The 21,298-nt window shown below is 43.1% G+C and overlaps 1 protein-coding gene across 27 annotated transcripts in view; it reads right to left on the reverse strand.

Moving 5' to 3' along the window:
* Positions 1-21,298, reverse strand: part of ANK3 (ankyrin 3) — a 286,682-nt gene that overhangs the window by 31,038 nt on the left and 234,346 nt on the right. For 15 of the 27 annotated variants that reach the window (XM_087872279.1, XM_087872283.1, XM_087872293.1 and 12 more), the window contains 11 exons: positions 20,328-20,360; positions 18,003-18,227; positions 12,244-12,398; positions 10,270-10,481; positions 8,894-9,101; positions 7,667-7,763; positions 6,512-6,740; positions 6,131-6,256; positions 5,163-5,285; positions 4,585-4,611; positions 372-453 (listed from right to left, as the gene is read on the reverse strand). In XM_087872279.1, coding sequence (XP_087728405.1) covers positions 372-453; positions 4,585-4,611; positions 5,163-5,285; positions 6,131-6,256; positions 6,512-6,740; positions 7,667-7,763; positions 8,894-9,101; positions 10,270-10,481; positions 12,244-12,398; positions 18,003-18,227; positions 20,328-20,360 — 1,517 coding nt within the window. The remainder of the gene's footprint in view (positions 1-371; positions 454-4,584; positions 4,612-5,162; positions 5,286-6,130; positions 6,257-6,511; positions 6,741-7,666; positions 7,764-8,893; positions 9,102-10,269; positions 10,482-12,243; positions 12,399-18,002; positions 18,228-20,327; positions 20,361-21,298) is intronic. The other 12 variants (XM_087872281.1, XM_034435330.3, XM_087872280.1 and 9 more) reach the window with 2 other exon arrangements.

Consider the following 21,298-nt stretch of genomic DNA (forward strand, 5'->3'; position numbering starts at 1 on the left):
GACATCCCTGATGTAGTTGGTCCCCAACTGAAACGCAACAGTGTGCATTTTTGGATTAGCTGTCAATCATGAGATATCACCATCTCTGGAAAAGGAGCCAGACCAACTTCTTTGGCTAGGTAAGCACAGAAAACCAATTCTCCACAAACGATTCATGTGGTCCATGAATATTTCAAGATAAAATGTGATTGGTGTCCTTTTTTTGAGTTTCTCAAAGTTGTTTGTGCTCGAGAAGAAGAGCACTTGCATAATTGGAGGGTGTTGCCTACTAACTCACACCTCTTCCAATGACATAAAATGCAACACTGATAGAAAAAATGTCTCTTTTAATGAAAAATTAGTTTACAATCTTAGTACATTAGGAAACTCACTCATGCCAGGCTCAGTCAGATAGCTGTAGCGCTTACGTAGAGCGAGGGACACAAAGTTCTGTCTGCGGTCGGTCTTCTCCGTCTGTAAGAAAACATATTTCTCCTTGGAACTTGGAAGAGACATCCCCCTTGAAAGCAGATGCCCTTCTGTATTTCAATCACGGTCTTATTAACAGAAAATAACAAAAAATAAAATAAAATAGCAGGGTTGGAAGGGACCTTCGAGATCTTCTAGTCCAACCCCCTGCTCAAGCAGTAAAGCTCGTGCTATTTCATTATCCCAGCCTTGTTTTAAAGCAACAGTCGAGGTAGGCAAAGACTTGCTCTAAAAAACAGGGAATATTCTCCTCATCCCATTCCCAGGCTTAAAAAGGCCTCAGGGATCCAGTGGTGCCTAAAGAAAAAAATTCTTGCACCTAAGAAGTCTTAAGGGCTTGAAAGCGATATTGGCTACCCAGGGGTGGGTTCTAAATTTTTTTACCACCGGTTCTGTGGGTGTGGCTTATTTTGTGGGCGTGGTTTGATGCTCATGTGACAAACAATTCTTTAGGATTTAGCAGAGGTACTGGTCTACCAGGCTTTTAACTGCTTGCACAGCTGTACCGGTCTACCCATTTGTTTTTGGAGTGCACTGGTCTACCACCACACTGCCTTTTACCACTGATCAGCTGTAGGTTGGCCCTTTGAAGTGCCGCGGCAAGAGTTTAAACAGTTTTTTGCCGCTCTGCCACCACCGAGAGCATCGGAAACAGCTTTCAGGCAGCTTGGCCTCAATTGCCAATCTACCACCACCGAGCGGTTTACAAGGAGCGGATCGGTTCTAGCCAATCAGTTGGGAGGCTTCTTGGCTTCTCAATTTAAAGCTACGATATCTTGTTTTTTTTCTTCTCTTCTTTGTCAAGTGAGCCCTGATTTTTTTCCTTCTAGCCAATCAGCTGGGACTCAGGAGGCAGCTAATAGATTGGGGGCAGGGCTAGGCAGAGGTGGTATTTACTGGTTCTCCAAACTACTCAAAATATCCACTACCAGTTTGCAAGAACCGGGGAGAACCGGTAGCAACCTACCACAGGACTACCTACAGCTACACAATCTGGTTTATCTTTTCCTGGCCCTGCAATTCAGAACAACCAACTTTCCATAAGATGAAGCCCCTTCTTGCCCACCCCTCCAGCTGATCTCCACTTAGGTGTATTTTGATCCAGTTTCAAAGCTTGAATTTTGAACAGTTAAGTAAGTGCTTGCAAGAAATAGAAAAATGGAAGGATATTTCACCTTACCAAGGGGGGGGGGGGGCGGAAGAGGGTCCAGTTTGTGCAAATTCTATTGGTGTATCTTAAAAGTTCAATTTAAGATGAAATAAATGTCACCCTTCTCTTATTCAGCTGAATTGTTCACATAACTGGGCATATATTATGGTCGCTTTCTGTGGTAACTAGAAGATGGATGGCCACAGCTCCATTCTCCATATTGGGGCACAAAAGAGAGGAAGATCAGGTACCCTCGGGGCTAACTATGATTTAACCTAGTATGACCTGATTTGGGACATATCCCTTCCCCTGCTTCCTTCAGTCCCACATCATGGAGAGCAGAATGAACCCAGGGCCCTCTGGCCTAGCTCTGTTGCTGCCCCAGTGTCCTAAATTCATGATGCATTTGATCCACAATGAAACAAGGAGGAATAAAAATGTGGGAAGCTGAATCCCACAAAACTTGCCATTCATAATGTCATTCCTAAACTATACAGATGCAGTCTCTGAAGCAGAGATCTTCAAACTTGGCAGCTTTAAGACTTGTGGACTTCAACTCCCAGAATTCTCCAGCCAGCTGGCTGGAGAATTCTGGGAGTTGAAGTCCACAACTCTTAAAGCTGCCAAGTTTGAAAACCTCTGCTCTGAAGTCACATTTTATGGAGCAGAATCATGCAAAGCATTTGCAAGACGGCTTTGATGTGAGCCAAGCACCCTTCCTCCAAGGCGGGCACCCTGATCTACTACCATGGTGCTAGCACTTTCCCACAAGTGCGTGTTCCAAGTGCAACTACAGTTTTGTCTGTGCCAGGACTGGATCGCGGAGGCAACCTAAGAAGGCCTCTGAAGCATTAGTGTCGAGTCTTCCAATGGATGTGACCGCCTTTGAAGAGGGACACTTTCCACACAATGCCTTGACCTGGGATCTGGTGATCCAAGACCAAATGCAGCTCCCTTGAAGAGTGCCAGACAATAATCTAGCAAGGCTAAGCCTTAATGGTCATATCACAATGTCCCCTTGGTATATAAGCTCTCCATCACACTGCACAGTGACATCACAATGATGATTTCTGGCTACAAATGAGAGCACCCCCACACAAGGTTACAGTTATACACTGAACAAATTTGGGGCAGATTTAATTGAGGCCAATCAAATACTTCTGCCAAAATCAATTTGCACAGAAAGCACATAAATGACAAGGTACACCCACTTTAAGGTGAGTACAGAAAGGACAAATAAAAGGCATGGAAGGGGTTGGTTTTTCTTTCAATATGCACAAGGGCAAGGAAGGGGGATTAGAAAAACCAGCTTTCAGCAATTTCTATCCTGCATCCCTATATACGTTTCATACTTTTATTTAGCAATAGTTATAGGAGTATCTATAAAGAAGCAAAATGATTGGGGGAATTTAAAGGATGTTTGATTGGAACTGATAGAAAATAGGTATTTGATAGCTGGGAAGGGTACCAGAATGGTTGAACATCCCAAGTGACTTAAAGATGCTGGAATTGGTGATTTAAATTCCATTAACTGTAAAGGCAGCATAAAGCCCATGTTTAACTCTGCTCAAATTATTGAGTTTAACAAACTTAACTCAAGCTGATTCTTGATTTATATATACACACACACACATATGTTTTCTGAGGTTTTCGCGGGTGTTTGTATGTAGGTCTTTGGTTATTTGGGTTTTCTCCCGCGTAAAATTGGAAGCGTCTTGGCGACGTTTTGACGAAGTCTCATTCGTCATCTTCAAGCTGGTGTTTTCGGCTTCATTGTTCCTAGAAGCCCGAAGCCGAAAACACCAGCCTGAAGATGACGAATGAGACACTTCCAATTTTACGCGGGAGAAAACCCGAATAACCAAATACCTACATATATATGTATGTATGTATGTATGTATGTATGTATGTATGTATGTATGTATATAATGTCCCCTATCAAGCCAGTATGAAACAGTTGGCACAACTATAAATCTCACTGAGACAGCCTTCCTCTTCCTCTTCCTCCTCATACTTTGCCAATAGCTGGCAGTTTTGCACCAAGAACCAAGGTCCTGACCAAGTATCTTCAGTGTAGTCCTTTCCAAATGGGTTGTAACTAACATGTCAGAACAGCTGATAATTCAGGTCACTGTAATCCCAATTAATGTGGAAGGCATCCGGTTTAGATATTCACAAGCTCATTCTTGAGTGTTAACTCTTTGTGGTTCAAACACTGTAGAAGATTTGAGAGAGATGTTTGTTTGTGTGTGTGTGTGCCTACAGAGAAAGGGTTATAATAATAGAGAAAGGGTTATATAAATTGTATATTGAAAGTTTGAAGAGGAAGTCAACATGTGATTTTAAATGAATAAAATGGTTTTCTGCTTATTGGAAGGAAAATGCAGTATTTTCCTGGTGGGGTGGGGGGTCAGATATTTAAGGTGACACAGATTTAGCAAATGTGACTGTAGTTTGCATGAGTTGCATTTATGTACGTGTAAAGGTGAATCATTGGGGGTTCACGCAGATCCATCCCACTTCTGAACTGATTTAAAGTTCTCAGATCTGTTTGTGTCCTGCCTCATAACAGCCTGGTGCTGGAATAAGAGAATTTGGTAGGTCCCAGCTACCCACAAGGAGCTTTTAGCTGAGGGCAGGTCATAGGAAAGTGCAGACCATTGACTGCATCCTAGTAAGTCATATTTCCCTCCACAAATACTTGCGCAAAATGTGGCTCAATGTTTTGCATGGGAGGAAGAGGGGTGAGAGGCTGAATGTGAAATCTAGGAAGAAAAGCGCCTCTATTGCTCTAAGCAGTATGTGGTACATCATTGGATGTTTGCAATTTTTCTATTTCACAGGAAAGCATAAACAGGCATAGAGTTTGAGAATCTGGGGTAGAAAAACCTTACTGCACGATGACAGAAATTTGAATATAAGCTCTTGATTACAGTAAAGGTAAAATAAAAAGTGTTTTGTATTACCTCGTCATCTTGATCTGATTCTGTTTCCTTTGGGTCCCAAGGTGAATTGCAGAGACAAGGAATATTATAACAGACAGCAGGGAAAAGAATATCAGGATATGAAAAAGGCCGAGTAAGGGAGCACAAAAATGCAAGCTAATTCATCATAGACAAACCAATGTCAATAACAACAACAACAAAAATAGGTTAACAAACAAAACTCTTAACATCAAATGCAAATCAACACATGACAATTACTCAGAGCAGAAAGTCTAGGAACTCTAAGCAGAAGCAGGATCTGCGAAGAAAATTTCCCAGCCTTAAAAACAACAGAAACTACAGCAACTGGGAATTTTAAAAATGCTTTCTGCTGAAAGTGTGCAAAACACCCTGAGTCCAAAATTGTTGAGCTCAGAATCACTCAGCGCAGGACATTTCCAACTCGAGATGCTTTCCACACTTCTACTTTCTGCATACACAAAAACAGTTAAGACATAGGGAGTCTGGCTTCATCCAAGGAGTCATTTCTATTGGTAGCACGTACTACTGTAACTCTTAATGTTGCTACCGGGGATCTTAAGCTGCCCCGTGGGATGTACCTTTTTGTGTGCTGGCAGGGTGATATTCAAGTTGCAAACGGCCATCTGGGGGAGACCCTTGGTGGTCTTTGGCTCTTTCAGGAAGGATAAGCGGCCACAAGGCTCTTGGCTGGTGTCTCTGATCTACAAGTCAGTAAGACATCACACATCGGTTGGAAAGGAGGGCTCTAGTTTGCATTTCCACTACATTTAGTTTGCCAATTTAACCAAAAGAAGAACATCCAAGAATATTTCTTGAGAATAGAACACATGCTAAGGTGGGATCCCCATTTATGCCCCTACAGTACAGATTAGCTTTCCAGAGAGGTTGTGCTCTTTTCTTCCCAATCTAGGTTGCCAAAATCCAATATTGGGACAGCAACCATGAGGTCCCTCAGTTGTCCAAGCTTCATAAAGCTGCAGGAGTTGGTCAAAGTTTGGAAGCATTTTTCTTTACGCCCAACTTTTCTTCATAACAGACTTACAGGACTGCTGCCCTTTAAGAAACAAACGCCCATCGTGAATAAGACTCCTTGGATTCAGAGATGGTAACTATTTCACACCATCTTGAATGGGCCATGAGGGCTGCCTAAAAACTATCAATCTGGGGGCACCAGAAAGATCTTGGCCATTTCCAGGTTCACCGTTTCCAGAGGTGATGATGAGCACTTGGAAAGGACCTTCTGAACCCCAAACCAACAAATCAGATTGTGTCTCAATGCAGGGATGCATACAAAGAGCAGCAAGATTTAGTCTTCAACTAAGGGGCTAAGAGGAAATGCTGGAAAGCACCTCAACCATCAGCAGGAAGCTCATTCCATGCCTGGTTTTGTCACCAACCCATCTCCCCTAAGAGGTTCACGTCAAGCGTGTGAGGCACATGGAGAGAGCCATCACCAGAAATATCCCAAGCATGTCCTTTCGAAAGAACAATGTTGTCAGATCACAAGAGCTTTGTCCCCTGATCTTATGGCAGCCATGGCTTTTACCTTGATAGAAAATGGCAGTCTATTTTCTTTGAAAGCATAAAAATTAAATACAAGCTGCTGTCCTCCTTTGGTTAAAGGAGCTAGATTTCCATAACAATCCACATAAATGGGTTTTCCTTCCAAAACCTGTTGGAGAAAGAAACAACAAACCTGGATTAATACCCAAAGAATTAAAATAAATGGGAAGTGTCTCACTTCACGAACTTATTTTTCCAGGTTCTTATGAGACAGGTTACAAACTTTTGATCTACCTTTGATTTGAACTGAATTAAACCGAGGCTGATTTGCACAGGCTGAAGCCATGTCATATTTAATACATTTTGAAAGGCTCGCCCACAGTCCATCTTTACCATGAAGGCCTTGCTGTTAAATCATGAATACCTCAATATCTTTGCTTCTTGCGACTTCTTCAAAATTCTCCTGCTGCTCCAGCGTTTTGTCAACTTTATCATCTGTCATACAGAAGCAGCGCAAATTGGATTCCACAGCATCGTTTGTTTTGGCAAAAATGACAAACTTGGCCATGTAAGGGACACATATCAATTCCCTATATAGCTGTGTGGCCAACCCAACTGTTTCAAGAACTTGATGGCAATCTGCTAACCAAAACCTAGAGAGGGGAAAGGGAAAAAGATTAGAAAGACAGATAGATAGAAAGGCATAAACAATGAGTTCATTTTCATACATTTAGTTCATAAGGACATGAACAAAATAAATATTCCATCGGAATACCAATCAAATTATGACTCTTCCTCTATAATAATCATCTGTCTAGAACAGAGGTCCTCAAACTTGGCAGCTTTAAGCTATGTTGGCTGGAGAATTCTGGGAGTTGAAGTCCACAAGTCTTAAAGTTGCCAAGTTTGAAGACCTCTGGTCTAGAATAATGTGTCCTGAATGTATATGAAGAGCTCCACAGCTTTTCTTCAATTTTAATTCACTTTCAGATGCTTTTCCCCAAAACTGGAAGTGCACAAACTAGAGAGAGTCATGTTTCCTTTCTTTTTCTTATCACTTCAATTGAAGTTGGTCTCTGGTACACATTTGGATTTTCCTCCAGAGACCAACCTTTGAGTCCTCCCAGCTTTCTTTCTAGTTGTTGCACAGGAAGCTTATTAAAATCAGAGTTGCAACACTGGATGATGGCTTACTTTTTAAGTGTTCTGTGCACAGAGGATCAACAAATGACAATCTTTCCAACTCCCTAATGGCTTTTTGTAAATGATGGAGCTGTAGTCCATGGGAGCTGCTTGGGTGATTTAGGGCCATTCTTCTACCTACCCCAGAAGGCTGCTAATGTTATATTCTATGAATATAAGAAATTAGGAACAAGGAATGCAGTTGATGAGCTCTTTGAAGAAAACCACTCAAAATTGTGGTTGCCATCCAGAATTGCATTTTGTGAAATGGGCAGCTATTAAAAAATTGATTAATTAATTAATTAATTAATTAATATGTCCAAGTAAGTAAATGTTATTTTCCTTTCCAGATGAGGATGAAGGTAATCTGCTTTGTAACCCTTGCTTTTTGTCCTACCTGGCTGAAACATTGGTTGTGAAGGAGACACAATCATTCACAAAAGTGAGAGGGGTGGTTCCTGTGATGTCTTCCCACTGTGCTGGTGACGTACCTCCTGCAGAAGAAGCAAAAAAGACATGCAACTCTTTTAAGAAAGAATCTCAGCTTTGGCCCAGTCTGGAATTGTGCTTCTGTCTGAGCCAAAAGTTATGAGCTCCCAAATCCCGTAACCCTGGATTCCCGGTCTTCTGTTTCAGATGGAAACCGACAAAGTTTCCCTCCCTGCCTGTGGATGATGGAGACAGGCCTTGGGCAGGGAGAGAAAACACACGTGTGTGTGTGTGTGTGTGTGTGTGTGTGTGTGTGTGTGTGTGTGTCTATGAGGAGCCTCTTGGGAGGACTCAACTCCAACCTTGAAATAAGTGTAGCTGACTAAGGAGATGCTAAAACAAAGAGAATCAAACAGCTGGTAAATATGGTCTCTGGGTATCTTCCAAGACCAACACTCAGTAAGGACACCTAGAAAGTCTAGAGACACTTTTGTGCATAGATGATAGCAAGATAGTAACGGGGGAAGGGGGAGAGGGAGGGGAGGGAGGGAGAGGGAGGGAGGGAGAGAGGAGTGGGGGAGAGATTCTTTTACTCCAAAAATGTAAAATATTTTAAATACTGTTCAGCAAAATGTTTAATCAGATCTCTGCTGAAAGGAAAATATGTGTATCAAAGGTCAAAAGCTTCAGTCAGAAATTTGCAGAAGGAACACAGAAAATGTAGACTTTAAGACAGGGGTGCCAAACTCAACGCCCGGAGGGCCATCCTGGTCTACCCAATGCGAAGAGGAAACATGTTTGAGGAGTGGCGTCAAGCTAGCCATATCCACCTGGTTGGCCACATCCACCCAGTTACCCCCCTCCCCCCCGCTCCCTGAGGTCAACCACAGCCCTGATGCGGCCCTCAATGAAATTGAGTTTGACACCCCTGCTTTAAGACATTAGGAATTTAGCAGACTTCTTGGAGTTATTGCCTTCCTTCCAGCCTCCCAATGGAGTTGGGTTGGCCTGAAATTCTAACCAAGCAAGCAGGTCAGCTTCTGTCCATCCTGCTCACCCCAGTCATGGTGGGGCTGGGGAGAAGCGGCCTGAGGCACCCATGACTAACCCGGGGGGGTCACACGACCATTGGAAGAAGCTGCCAGAGGGTGTGCAGCTCATCCTAAGGAAGCGCATGAGCCCTGCTGGGTCTCACCTGTGATGCTACACAGCAGTCGAAGGCTGGGTGTGGTGTCGCCTTTGTAGCCGTTGGTCACTCCTTCCCCAGAGGGTGGTGGCACTGGAATCGTCATTGTGATGGGCTTATGGAATTTCCTTCTTCTGGGTTCCACGGTGACAATGGGGCTGAAGGTGGCTTTATTCCCAAGGATCTTCTTAACCATTTCGTCCTGCACTGGTTGAGCCTATTATTAATTTGAGAAAGAGTTTTTAATGGCTATATGCATTGTTTTTCAGAAAAAGTGAGTTGTCTTCTATTTTTTTTTCAAAATGTGAAGGATTTGTCTTGTCTTGTCAAACTCACTAAACATATTCATATAAACTAAGCTCAAATCTCAGCAACTTAGTGACCATACAATATCTTCCAGCCACAAGATGGGATTGGTTTTCTCAGGATGGTTTCTGATAGTCATTGAATACCCTCCTTGAAGCACTATGACACTATCCTATAAATATATGGGCTTCATCAATGTTTTATAAAAATACACTGATTTATCCTCCTTTGTCACCTGCTGAAGTGTCTTGAACAAAGAACTTCTTGTGATCTGACCAAGTTGCCCAGAAAGTCCTGAACCTTAAACACCTAATTACAATCTCACAAGAGACTATATTTCCAGGATTAATTTTGGGATCATCCCCCACGTATGAGCAGCACACATTTCTTAATATCCTTTAAAAATCCATACTGAGAATACAGCTAAGCAGGAGATACACATTGTTCACAGCAGCATAGAATATAACATTAGCTTTTCCAGATCCACAAATCATTCCAGAACCTCAAAAACGGCATGTATTGTATCATTTCTGTAGGTGATGTGAAATTTTCCTGAATTCAGCTTTAACAATAAACATCCGTGACAGATATCAGTCCAATGAATGCAGATTAATGCCTAGCCTTTTTTCCAATTTACTTCATGTAAATTAAATCAGTTTCACCACCAAATGGGGGGAATCTAAAGAAAATCTCCATGTGATGATAGAACAAAAATCTTCTATCCATGTGTTGATACAATAAAATATATTGCTTCATCTCATTATGAATAGAGTTGAGAAGCTGGATAAGATTCAAAAGGTTAATAAAATGTTAAGAGGGAGAAAAGCCCTTGTGGGACTTTTAGGAAGCTATACTTGAGAGAGATGACCGGATGACAGCTGTAGCCTCTCTCCAGGGAAGGTCAAGAAAAGAAGTCCTGTCTTGTCTGTTCACCAGAATCCAACTGGACTGAAGAGGGGACCTTCTGTAAAGGTGTGCAGAAATGGGACTGCTGTGCTGTTGGGCCTGAATGGAGCCAGCCAGTCCCTGACTTGGGTCTTCTCCTCCATGGGATTTCTCAAGACAAGAAGCTCCCTTACCTGGAGGCCCACTCGAATTCTTTTCGTCAATGCGCCTTCAGGGAAAGCAGCTTGGACCCGAGACAGAGTGGTGCTGCTTAGGATGCCTCCTTCCGGCCCAATCTGGTTGCTCTCTTGCTTGATTCGGGAAACCACCGCAAAATACTGAGGGAAGTCCTTGGTGACGATTCTGCAGATCCGCTTCTTCTCCAGCTCTTCCACAGTGTCCAGCTCTAGGAAAGGAAAAGGGGCTCAAGACTCATCTCCACATCACCACTCAGAAATTCCCCCCCACCCCCCAGAGAATCCCTTCACCAGTGGTGGAATTCAATTTTTTTTACTATCAGTTCTGTGGGCGTGGCTTGGTGGGCGTGGTGTGGCTTGGTGGGCATGGTAGGGGAAGGATATTGCAAAATCTCCATTCCCACCCCACTCTGGGCCCAGCCAGAGGTGGTATTTGCCAGTTCTCCTAACTCAAAAGTTCCATTACTGGTTCTCCAGAACCTGCTGAATAGCACCCCTGCCCTTCAGTCTGTCAGCCTCACACTCAAACCTCTCTGAATTAACTTCGAAGCAGGCAGATTTTAGTTTTGCAAGCACTTCTTCTGTTTCTATTTTCAAGCTTGGTATTATGCCTTTTCTCAGAATGTGTTTGCTTGAACTTTGAGTCAGGCAAGAATTATGCAACGCCAGAACCAATGTTCTATTTAATTAACATTGCACTTTTCTACTCAAGTAAATTAACAATTTATTGTTAAAACTTTAAAAAGTATATCCAGATTCTTCAATAACAACACACCAGGAGATATTTAAAAGAAGTTGGATTTACAGTTTGAAATCACTTTCTTTGACTCCGAAGCATTGGGCAAGCACATTTGATACCGATACCCATCCAAATATATCTTAAGTGGCTGAAACGGCACAAGCTTATTAAAAAAAAATTCTGAGCCTTTTAATAACATTTGTAGTCTGCCCGACTCTTTCTGATTTTTAACTCTCCTCCTGCAATATCTGCTAGATCAGGGGTCTCCAACCTTGGTAACTTTAAGCCTGGGGGATTTCAACTCCCAGAATTCCCCAGCCAGCTGGCTGAGGAATTCTGGGAATTGAAGTCTGCCAAGCTTAAAGTTGCCAAGGTTGGAGACCCATGTGCTAGATCAAGAGAGTCACATTCTGAATCTGCTTGATGTCTCGGTCCCTTTTAATATCTATCTTGGCCAGTAGATGGTACTCCACTCAGCAAAACCATGTTGGCTTTAACATTTGAAAAGACGAAGGGAGGGGAATATTTAGCAGACAGCAAAGAACCAGAGAGCTGGGAGACTGCTCAGTGCAACCAGAGAGCAGGTATAATGCTTATTTAGAAATTTCTTCATTTGAAGGAGCCCTTTCCCACAGAGAGGACCCAGGCATTCTTGGAGACTCCCTAAGTAGGGGTTCAGAACAGCAGTGATGCAGGGAAAAAACCAGAAACGTTAGAGCAAGGGGCCCAAGCCCCCTGTCAATGGACCAGCACTGGGCCAAGGCATGTCAGAAATTGGGCCACGCAAACAAGCGAAGTCCCATCTGTAGAATGCGGACTGCACCCAAAACCACACCCCTTCTGGTCCATGGAAAAACCTTTCTCCACGGAACCGGTCCCTGGTGCCCAAAAGGCTTGGGGGGGGGGGCTCCCTAATACTTGTGCTGCTTAGTGAGCTCTATCCTTGACAGAACCAAAATATCAAATAGATTAAAACATCAGCATCGTGTTAAAAAAATATATCAAAAGTTGTAAAAAAAAAAAAAAAGGATAGCAAAAATTATAAGCATAGACTGTGATGCTCAAATGGTCATCCTTTGTTTCTACCGGAAGAAAATCTGTAGAGAGAGAAATCTGCTCCATTTTTTCCCTGCCCTTTCTTCCATGGTCCCGATCTGAAGGACTGTACCTATTTTTCACTTTTGCACCATCTCAGTTCTAGCCACGGACCTTTGCAAGGCGAGTGCCATTACCTTCATTCATGCCATTCAGGACCTCCAGGAGGTTCTCGTGCTTGCTATCGTACTGATGCTCTTTCCAGGTCTCCCCATTTTCACTCCGCAGCACGATCAGCTCTCGTTCCTTTCCTCGCATCGATCCGAAATGGGGGATTTCCACCACAACCGGACTGCATCAAAGAAAGAGAAAAGCCACTGAGGCCGGAAGGCTCCCCACGGCCGCTGTGTCTCCATGGGTCGGAAACGGGCTCGGTTTGCCATTCGGTTTGCAAGCAATTAACAACTGGCAAAGCCACGAAACCTTTCCCGCTTAACCTGCAAGTGACCGTTGGATTCACCCCAACACCAAACTGAGGTTGAAAGCAGACACGGAAGTGCTGGCAAACGCTGATTCACATGAAAACAAGAAGTTACAGAAATACATACAAGCAAATGAAAAAGAAACTTTTGGAAGTTGCTTATGCAGAAAGAGGTCATAATCAGGAGATGTGATCTGGCAAGAAAGATCTGCTGTGACAACGCCAGTTTCAAGGAAAGCTGCTTTCTGCACCTGAGCTGCTCTACATCATGCAATGGATGTTAACGTAACAATATATATTTTTTTCTGCATTCATAATTTCTTCTGCTTTGGGCAAGCGTGAAGAGAAAAACACGGTGCAAAGAACCCAAATGACTGAGAATCTTATCCAGTACCTGCCTGGCCTCCCCTTGAGACTGTCCCAGCTCTCTCCCTTTCTTGGCCACGGATATCACTAGAGTCACAGAGGCCGCCATTTTACTTAGCAACTCCCGAGAGTTCCCATTTGGCTTTATCTTTTGGGGAGCACAATTTAGGTGGATGGTTATGGGACAGATAAACAGAGAGATGGATGTCTTTGAGTATGCAAACTGAGAGAGGGCTGGTCCTGCCCTTACCCCAAATGCAAAACTTACTCAGGGTTAGCATGTGTGTGTGTGTGTGAGAGAGAGAAAGACAGAAGGGTGAGGGTGGGAGGGAGGGAGAAGGAGAGACAGAGGAAGAGGGAGGGAAGCAGATAGAGGGAGAAGGGAGGATGAAGAAAAAAAGAGAGAGGGAGGGAGAGGGAGAAAGAGGGGTGGGATGGAGAAGAAAAAGAGGGAAAGGGAGAGAGGGAGAAAGAGATGCTTTTAACGCTGTGCCTCCGAATTCTCTGCAAAGAGAGATGACACAGGTGCAAAATAAGCAGGCTCTGTCTCCTGGCAAAGAAGGGACCATTTCAAGCTCTCTTTTCTGCCCAGCTTAGGAGCTGCCCAGAAGGGAAAACAGGGAGAGGTTGTGCAAGTCTCAAGAAGGTGGTTTGCACTGCAGCCCACGGATTTCCCACTTTGCAGGGAAAGAAACCCTCCCTGCAAAACAGCGTCTCAAAGAAGAGCCACGTTGCAGACATGCTACTTCTGTTTTTCCTTGGATGGAGATGCAGAGCTTTCTCAGCAAAATGCTCACAATGAAATCAGACAACGGAATGACTGCAACTAAAAGGCAGAAGATGCAATGAGATGCTAACGTCCTACTGAGTTCCAGGAGACTTATTCCATCATAACCACATCCTAGATGTGGGACCCACCACCATCAGGGACCCACCACTGATGTTTGGACCCTGGTTTCCGCCCATTCCTTTTATTTATTTGTTTGTTTATTTTTATTTATTTATTAAATTTGCTGGCCGCCCATCTCGCCATAAGGTAACTCTCCTTTATGCAAAATCTCCCACTGGTTTTATAGAAAAGATGAGGCTTGAACCTGGGTGACAAGGGGAAGATCGGCAAGCTTCTTCTTGGAGATGTTTTCCAATCTCCAAAGCTATTTTACAACCCTGAGATTTATTTATTCAACAACATTTATATGGCTGCCCAGATGATGCATGGTGATTCCACGGGGCTTATTATACCATTAAAATTCTGTAATATAAAAAACCCCTAAGACCAGCCCCTGGCTCAAGATGAACCCTCGAACAATTCAAATTAAATTTTGACCAGCCATGAGTGGTTGGCCAGGTTCTTCTTCCCCTTCTGGGACCATCTTCCAATGAGTAGGGCTGATGGCTATAGCAGAGCAGCTCTGTCTTGGGAAGGGGCGTCTGCAGGACAAAAAAGCCAAGAAGGGGCCACCATGCTGTCATCAAAGTTCTAGCTGTCACAATATCATGTCTGCTCTCTTCTCTTTTTTGACCATACGCTTAGGACACCCCTGTCTGCCATTGTTGTAACTTACCATGCCCAAGTTAGTGAAACTGATCAGCTACGTACAACCCACCCGCCTGGCTCTTTCCCCAAATATCAAGAAGCAGGTGATTTGCACAGTCACACAACACAGCAGTCCTGTGTAGCTGTATGCACACCCCGAGTTAGCTAAGCCCTGTCCCTCTTTTCCAACCCCCTGTAAGTAACGGACATCATAACTCAAGAGCCTTCCACCCAGAACTGCAAACCCCACCGTGGAAACAAAGCAGAGGCACCCTCTTTATTTCCTACATGAAAAATTTAATCACAGAAAGGTAAGCATTTACGGATTAATATATTTCAGTAATTTCCTACTGAGCTTTATCGGTGGGAAACAATGACAACTCATCATCTTTTACAACCACAGAGCATCTGACCATGCTGAGAACAGGCAGTGAACAGTCAATAAATAAGCAGGATGGGACACAGATGTTCTTCTGCATTTCCAACTATGGCATCAGGAACAAGGGCATTTTTAAAAATGACACTTAGGACACCATCCAATCAATTTATCCTCTTTTACAACACTGATTTTATTACTTACATTCTTAATGCCATGAGATGGAAAGGTTCTTAACTCTACTTAAATTGTGCCTTTTCTTATTTTTCCCCCCCAAGAACAGAGATTGTTATTCAAATTAGACGACTGGAAGAAAACAGCACCATCTCCAAGGCCTGTGGCATTTGGTAATCTAACTTTAACGTGGGGCTCCCCATGTACTGGAACACATACTGAAACACACCAACAAATACCTTCTAAATGCAATCTTTGTTGGTTAGTGTCTCTCTGGATAAAGCCCACACAGTTATGTCCATGAATAGAAACAAAACTCACAGGGAAGGTAGGACAGGGACTCAACAGAGGGCTTGGAATAGCAGGATAGATTAAGTTTCACAACTGTGGCATACCAGCTGCCAATATATTTAATGGGTTCAACTATTCTAAATATGAATTCTTTTCAGATCAGTGTAAATGGGTAGTGTCCCTGCGTGTGAATTCTAAATATAAATGCTTGTAAATTAGACACACAAACCAACACATACACATAAATGTATAAATTATATACATATATTAATTATAAACATTTAAAAGTGTGTGTGTGTAGATATGCAACTAAATATGGAAGAGCTAGATTGGAGATAGTGAGGCATTTATGGTAATATATGGAACAGAAGCTCCTCCTTTGCTGATAGAATTAGCCAACCTGCCACTCCTCATCCTTTCAAGGATTGTCTGGCTGCATTTACACTCACACAACAAGTTTCCCCAGGCTACTTAAATATCTACCCTGTTTCCCCGAAAATACGACCTATCTTGAAAGAAAGTCCCAGCTTGATTTTTACAAATGCGCCCAATATACTTACGAGATGACCTTCTGCCACCGATAGCCTCCCACCGGCCAATACGCTCCCACAGAGAGGGACTCCTCAGGGTGCCATCAGCCAAACAATGTCAACTGGCAACCCCCAGGGGGAGAGCCTTCTCTGTGGGGGCACCTACCCTCTGGAATGAATTGCCCCCAGAGATACGTATGATCCCGACCTATGTACCTTTCGCCGTGCCCTTAAGACTTTACTGTTCCAACAGGCTGGGCTGGCTTAAATAACAAATTTTAATGGGTGTTTTAGTTTTTTAGTTTTTAATATAAGGGCCAAATTATTTAATATGTTTTAAACTGTTTTTAAATTTTATGGAGATATGTGTTTTATTGTGGCTGTGCACCGCCCTGAGTCCCTTGGGAGAAGGGCGGTATAAAAATTTAAATAATAAAAAATAATAAATAAATAAATAAATAAATAAATAAATAAATAAATAAATAAGCCCTGCCCCCAAAATAAGCCCTAAATAAGTTCCTGAAGGCCTCTGACAGCAAAAAGGAGGGTGGGGGTCGGGGTGTGACGTGTGCACATGAGATTAGTCAGTGGATGACATCCCCTGAAAATAAGACCTGGTGCCTTTTTTGGTGGCAAAAAAAAATAAGACAGGGTCTTATTTTCGGGGAAACACGGTACATAATATTTTTTTAGTTTTAATTGGGGAACAGGGTTTGGTAGCCTTGAGCATTCTTCAAACCCAGCCCATTCCATTGGGTTCGGCTTCATTGGTGAGCAGCCTGTAATGCAATCACCAACCCAAACAAGGAGGAGCATCTTCCCAACTGGGTCTTCTCCCAAGAATTTGAATTATATGTGAGGTCTTGGCAAAGAAGCTGGGGGGGGGGCTTTTCTCAGGGACAAAGAGACAAAGAAACTTGGGAGTCTTTGGAATGCAGGAAAAGAGCAAAGGCAGACACCCACCCCCACCCCATGCACCAGATTGCAGGGTATATCTAATAGTTTTGCAGATAAGCGCTTTAGCCTGGCAAGATTCTGTCTATTGATGAGCAAAACAATGAAGGAACTACTCAACATTTCTTTGCTTTGAATCAGAGTTGTTCTTGGTTCTTTTGGCCTGACACCATCTTAGGTTTAAATTGGGCCATCCTTGTATTACAAATATTACTTGCTGAAAATGACCTCATTTTCTTCCCATTTTGGCCCATCTTCTTCCTCCACAAACTGAGTTCGAAGCCTTGTCAATAATTCTATCAGCAAAATTAAAATAAACACGTGTTTTGGGTGGATCTTTCTTTTTGAAAGGTACAGTTGATGCAGCTGAGACTGTAAGGAAAAGCTATTCTTTAAAAAATTAAGAAAAAGCACAGAACTTATGAAAGCAGAAATGCTTGCCGTGAATTCCACATGCTCAAAGCACAAGATCAGGTTGAACAGGAGCAGTGTTAGACTATCATCATCAAGCCATTATGGTTTCACTGCCTGTGAGATTTAAACCAACGGGAAGCTTTTGCTGTAACTGTCGTAGGGAACGTAAAAGAGATGGGCATGATTCAACACACAAAACCAGAAAAAAAAAAGCAAGTCAAAACCGAAAACAAGAAAAGAGCCGCAGACGTTTGAAATCTTTGCTTAGAAAGAGCCTACCCAGTGAATTTGGTCCCTTGAGGCCCAAGCTGCAGGATTCGGCTAACCAGGCTCTCGCCCTCAATTAAAGGGGGAGGATTGGTGGGAAGATGCAGTTTACTAGTAGCATCCATGCAGCAGGAAGAAAAACAAGAGGGGTAATTAGGAGCCAGAGGTTGACAGCTACAGTATGCTTATTTGCAGGTTAATTCTTCTGCTCTTGGTGGGCAGCAGCCAAGGAAGAAGGAAAGGTGGAACAGAGTGTTTCTTTAGAGAGACAGGGTGTCTATGGTCACGGATTGCTCTGCACACGAGTGGGTAGCACTGCCAAGGCTGACTGGACCCCATGGCAGAGGGAGGTCTCTGCTGAACATCCTCCTTTCCTCCTTCCATCCCATCCCACCTGTTCAAGAGACGCTCCCTCTGAGCTCCATGGGCAGTTGGCCTCCAGGGAAGCAACACACGTCACAAACAAGTCAACGAACACTCAGAGGGTGATCACAACAGGAAAGACAAGGATCCAACTGATTAAGGAGGAAAAGCCACTTGAGTGATCGGCCCAGAGGGCCACTTACCCCAGGAACTGTGCCCCAGAAGGCCCCATCTCAATCAGCCGGCTGGCTAATCCTTCTCCTTCGACCATGGGTGGGGGGCTGGCCAGCTTGGCTCTCTTCACCAAGCGGCAAGTGATGCGGGTGGGAGCCGTGCACTTGCGTGGCGGGATGATGATCCTCATGCCGTGGTGGCGGCTGCCACGCATGGAGCCCCCCCGGGCATCCACCATAAAGCTGACCAGAAAACTGGAAGAGGAATGGGCAGCGTCAGGAAAAGCTGGGATGGAGCAAAAGATCTCTAACATCAACCTAAAGCACTGAGAAGGAACAGCTGGCCCCATTTGGGTGCAGGTCTTCTCAGGAGGAGGTGACATTGAGCCCACCACTCTGCTCCCTGGAGCAGCCAAGACCATTGAGGCTGAATTTGGATAGGACTGCAGGGGCCTCTGTGGCTTTCAGGCAGCTGATTTCTCAGCAAAGGGTACAGATAATTCTTTGCATGAGAGATTATTTGGAGGAGAAACAGCAGGGTTTTTTTTTTCTTATTTTGATCACATGATCGCATGATACCATGGCTAAGGATTGCACAGCGTCTCCCATAGTGAAATTATCAGTGTATGATTCATGCCTTATCAGCATGAGCAATTAATCATTTAACAATTCTTTACACTCTATTTCTTCAGAAACTTATCAGAGCAACATGCATGTGTGACATCATTTTTCCCCTAAAAAAAGGCTTCCTGAAAAAAACTGTCTCCTTTCTTTTTTCTTTTAAATCTCTCATCTTCAACCTGAACTTTGTGTTTTACTGCAGTTCCTCATAGTTGGTTTCTTAAAGAAAGCAGCCAACTTTGATCCCATTGCTGCCCCATGGAGGATGTTCTGGCTTTCTTTTGAAAAATTCTTCCAATTCTGCTGAGCTCAGAGGACAAAAATAAGACCTCCTTGAGCCACGTGAAGTTCCTGGTGACTTCTTGGACATCCAGGTGGGTTTCCTTAGTGATAAACGACCCTTAGGAGGAAAGAGGTTTGCCATCTTCAAGACTGACCTTCATCGTTCCAGGCTAGCCTGCAATTCCCCCAGGATTTCCTGGTGACTGTCCTCCAGGTCTTACCCTAGTCCAGCCTGAAGATCAGGCAGGCTGATGGACCAATGAGCCAGAACAAACAGGGCAGTGCAGCTGAGAAGAAGTTTTTCTCAAACTGGACATGGCAGAGGTGTGAGGCTCCACGAGCAAGTTATAGCCTTGTGTGTTCCCTTCACTCCTCTCAAATGGAATGGGACAATCAGCTCATTGGCCATGAGATCCATCTAACCCTCAGGCTCTGCTGGAATTAAATACTATTTATTGAAAGAGGCCAAGAGTGCTCCTATGAAAGCAATGGCAGACCACTTCCACACGGTTCCTCAGAAAGCATCATGGACATGTCCAGTTTCCGCAGTCCATTCGCCCTTAGAGCTGCCTCTACAAAATAACTGCAGCTTTCATTCCGCCTACTTCAAAGACGAGTTTAAACTGCTCTGGGTTGGTTGGTTGGTTTCTTGCTTCCTTAACTTGCTTTGCACATTATTCTAAAGCAGGATTTGTTTGTTTTTTGTTTATTAACTATCCTTTCTATATTTCCAGGCCTAAAATCTCAATGTGATTGTAGATTAAAAAGCTGCTTCCTACAAATTCTTGATTAAAAAAAAAAGGCTGTGGACCAATATTGAATTTATAGAGAATGGAAGCATGCCAAAAAACCAAAAATCACTCTAAAAATCTGGTGCTTTTCTCTGACCATTTGGCTTAAACAACACTGTTGATGCTAAATTGAATACAGGCATGGTTAAGAGCTGATCATGGCTTGATTTTTCAAGCTCAGCAAGTACCTGGAATGTGCAACTACGGTCCCCTAACTAGAAAGACCACAGAAGCAAGCTGCAGTTTGATTGTTAATTATTTTAGGAATAGTTCCTTTCTCTGCCATAGATCCTCACTGGCAAATTCCACCAGATTAGCAATTCCTCTAGTATTTCTGATCAAAATGCCCAAGACCCTTTGTTAACTAACCTGTTTATCAGCCCTCCTAGACATCAGACAAAAATTTTTTTTCATGCAGTTTGTATAAATGACATTAAGAGTTAGTGACCATCTAAATCATTATAAGACTAATGATATGAGTTACAGAACAATTTCTAAGGCACAATAATAAAGACAACAAGTAGACAAAGGAGGAAAGTCTACAGCAGAAGGTGGAAAGACTGGAGACGCACTGAAACATCAACAGACATTGCAACTGGGGAGGAAAAATAAAATAAACACACAGAGAGGCAAAATGAGAAGTCACAGACAGCGTCATCACCTTGAATCATACTGTGGGAGTGGAGAGGAATAGCTGCAAAATAATTTAGAAAGCAAATTGGGGAAAAATTAATATGAGATTATTAGAAGCAAGCAACAAAAATGTTGATCATAAACAAAGGCAGTATAACAAAAGCAAAGCATTTCAGTTTGGTCCTAGGTGGTGGAGAGAGAGATGGGGGTTATTTCCCTGTTTTTAAAGGGAAAGAGATTATGCGATAGCGATGTACATTTGGCTGAAATTAAAACCTTTGCTCAAAAATTGGATGGAGATGACGACCCATATTCTGGCATGGGATAAGAAAAAATTAAGGATTGTTTTGCATTGTGCAAGCATTCTTGGAACCTGGATTATGTTAAAGGATGTAACGCTGATGGCAAAGGATGTTCAGTTGGTTTATGAGAGCAAGTATTTTAAATGTTTGAGAATGCAAATTATCTGAAACAATGCAACACATATGAGGGCATATATGTTTGATTTTGGTTTAGCTTGTTGTTTGATCTCGGGGCCCTATTGGTTGAAACTCCCAGCTGATGGTTTATTGAGTTTGCACATGTCTAGGAGAAAATACAGTGCAAATGTTCAGGATAAACTGCATTTGCAGCAAAGCTCTGAGATCCTACCCCTTGCATCGATTAGCACTGATTCTCTCTGCTCCTGTATATCTTGGACCTAGTGCAGAGATTAAAAGCATTTGCTGCCAATTTCAATTAGTCACACTTACGGTTTCATCTGAATCCTAAATCATGGTTAGCCTTAAAAAGTACTGTGGAAAAATCCAATAAGCATCCAATTAAATGGAAAAAAAAATAATAAGAGTGGTAGCAGTGGTGGGATTCAAGTAATTTAACAACCAGTTCTCTGCCCTAATGATTTTTTCCAATAACCAATTTGCCAAACTGTTCAGAAAGTTAACAACCGGTTCTCCTGAAGTGGTGCGAACTGGCTGAATCCCACCACTGGGTGGTAGA

Source organism: Pantherophis guttatus, chromosome 6, assembly GCF_059756535.1.
Source record: "Pantherophis guttatus breed Tessera chromosome 6, ASM5975653v1, whole genome shotgun sequence".
Classification (NCBI taxonomy): Eukaryota; Metazoa; Chordata; class Lepidosauria; order Squamata; family Colubridae; genus Pantherophis; species Pantherophis guttatus.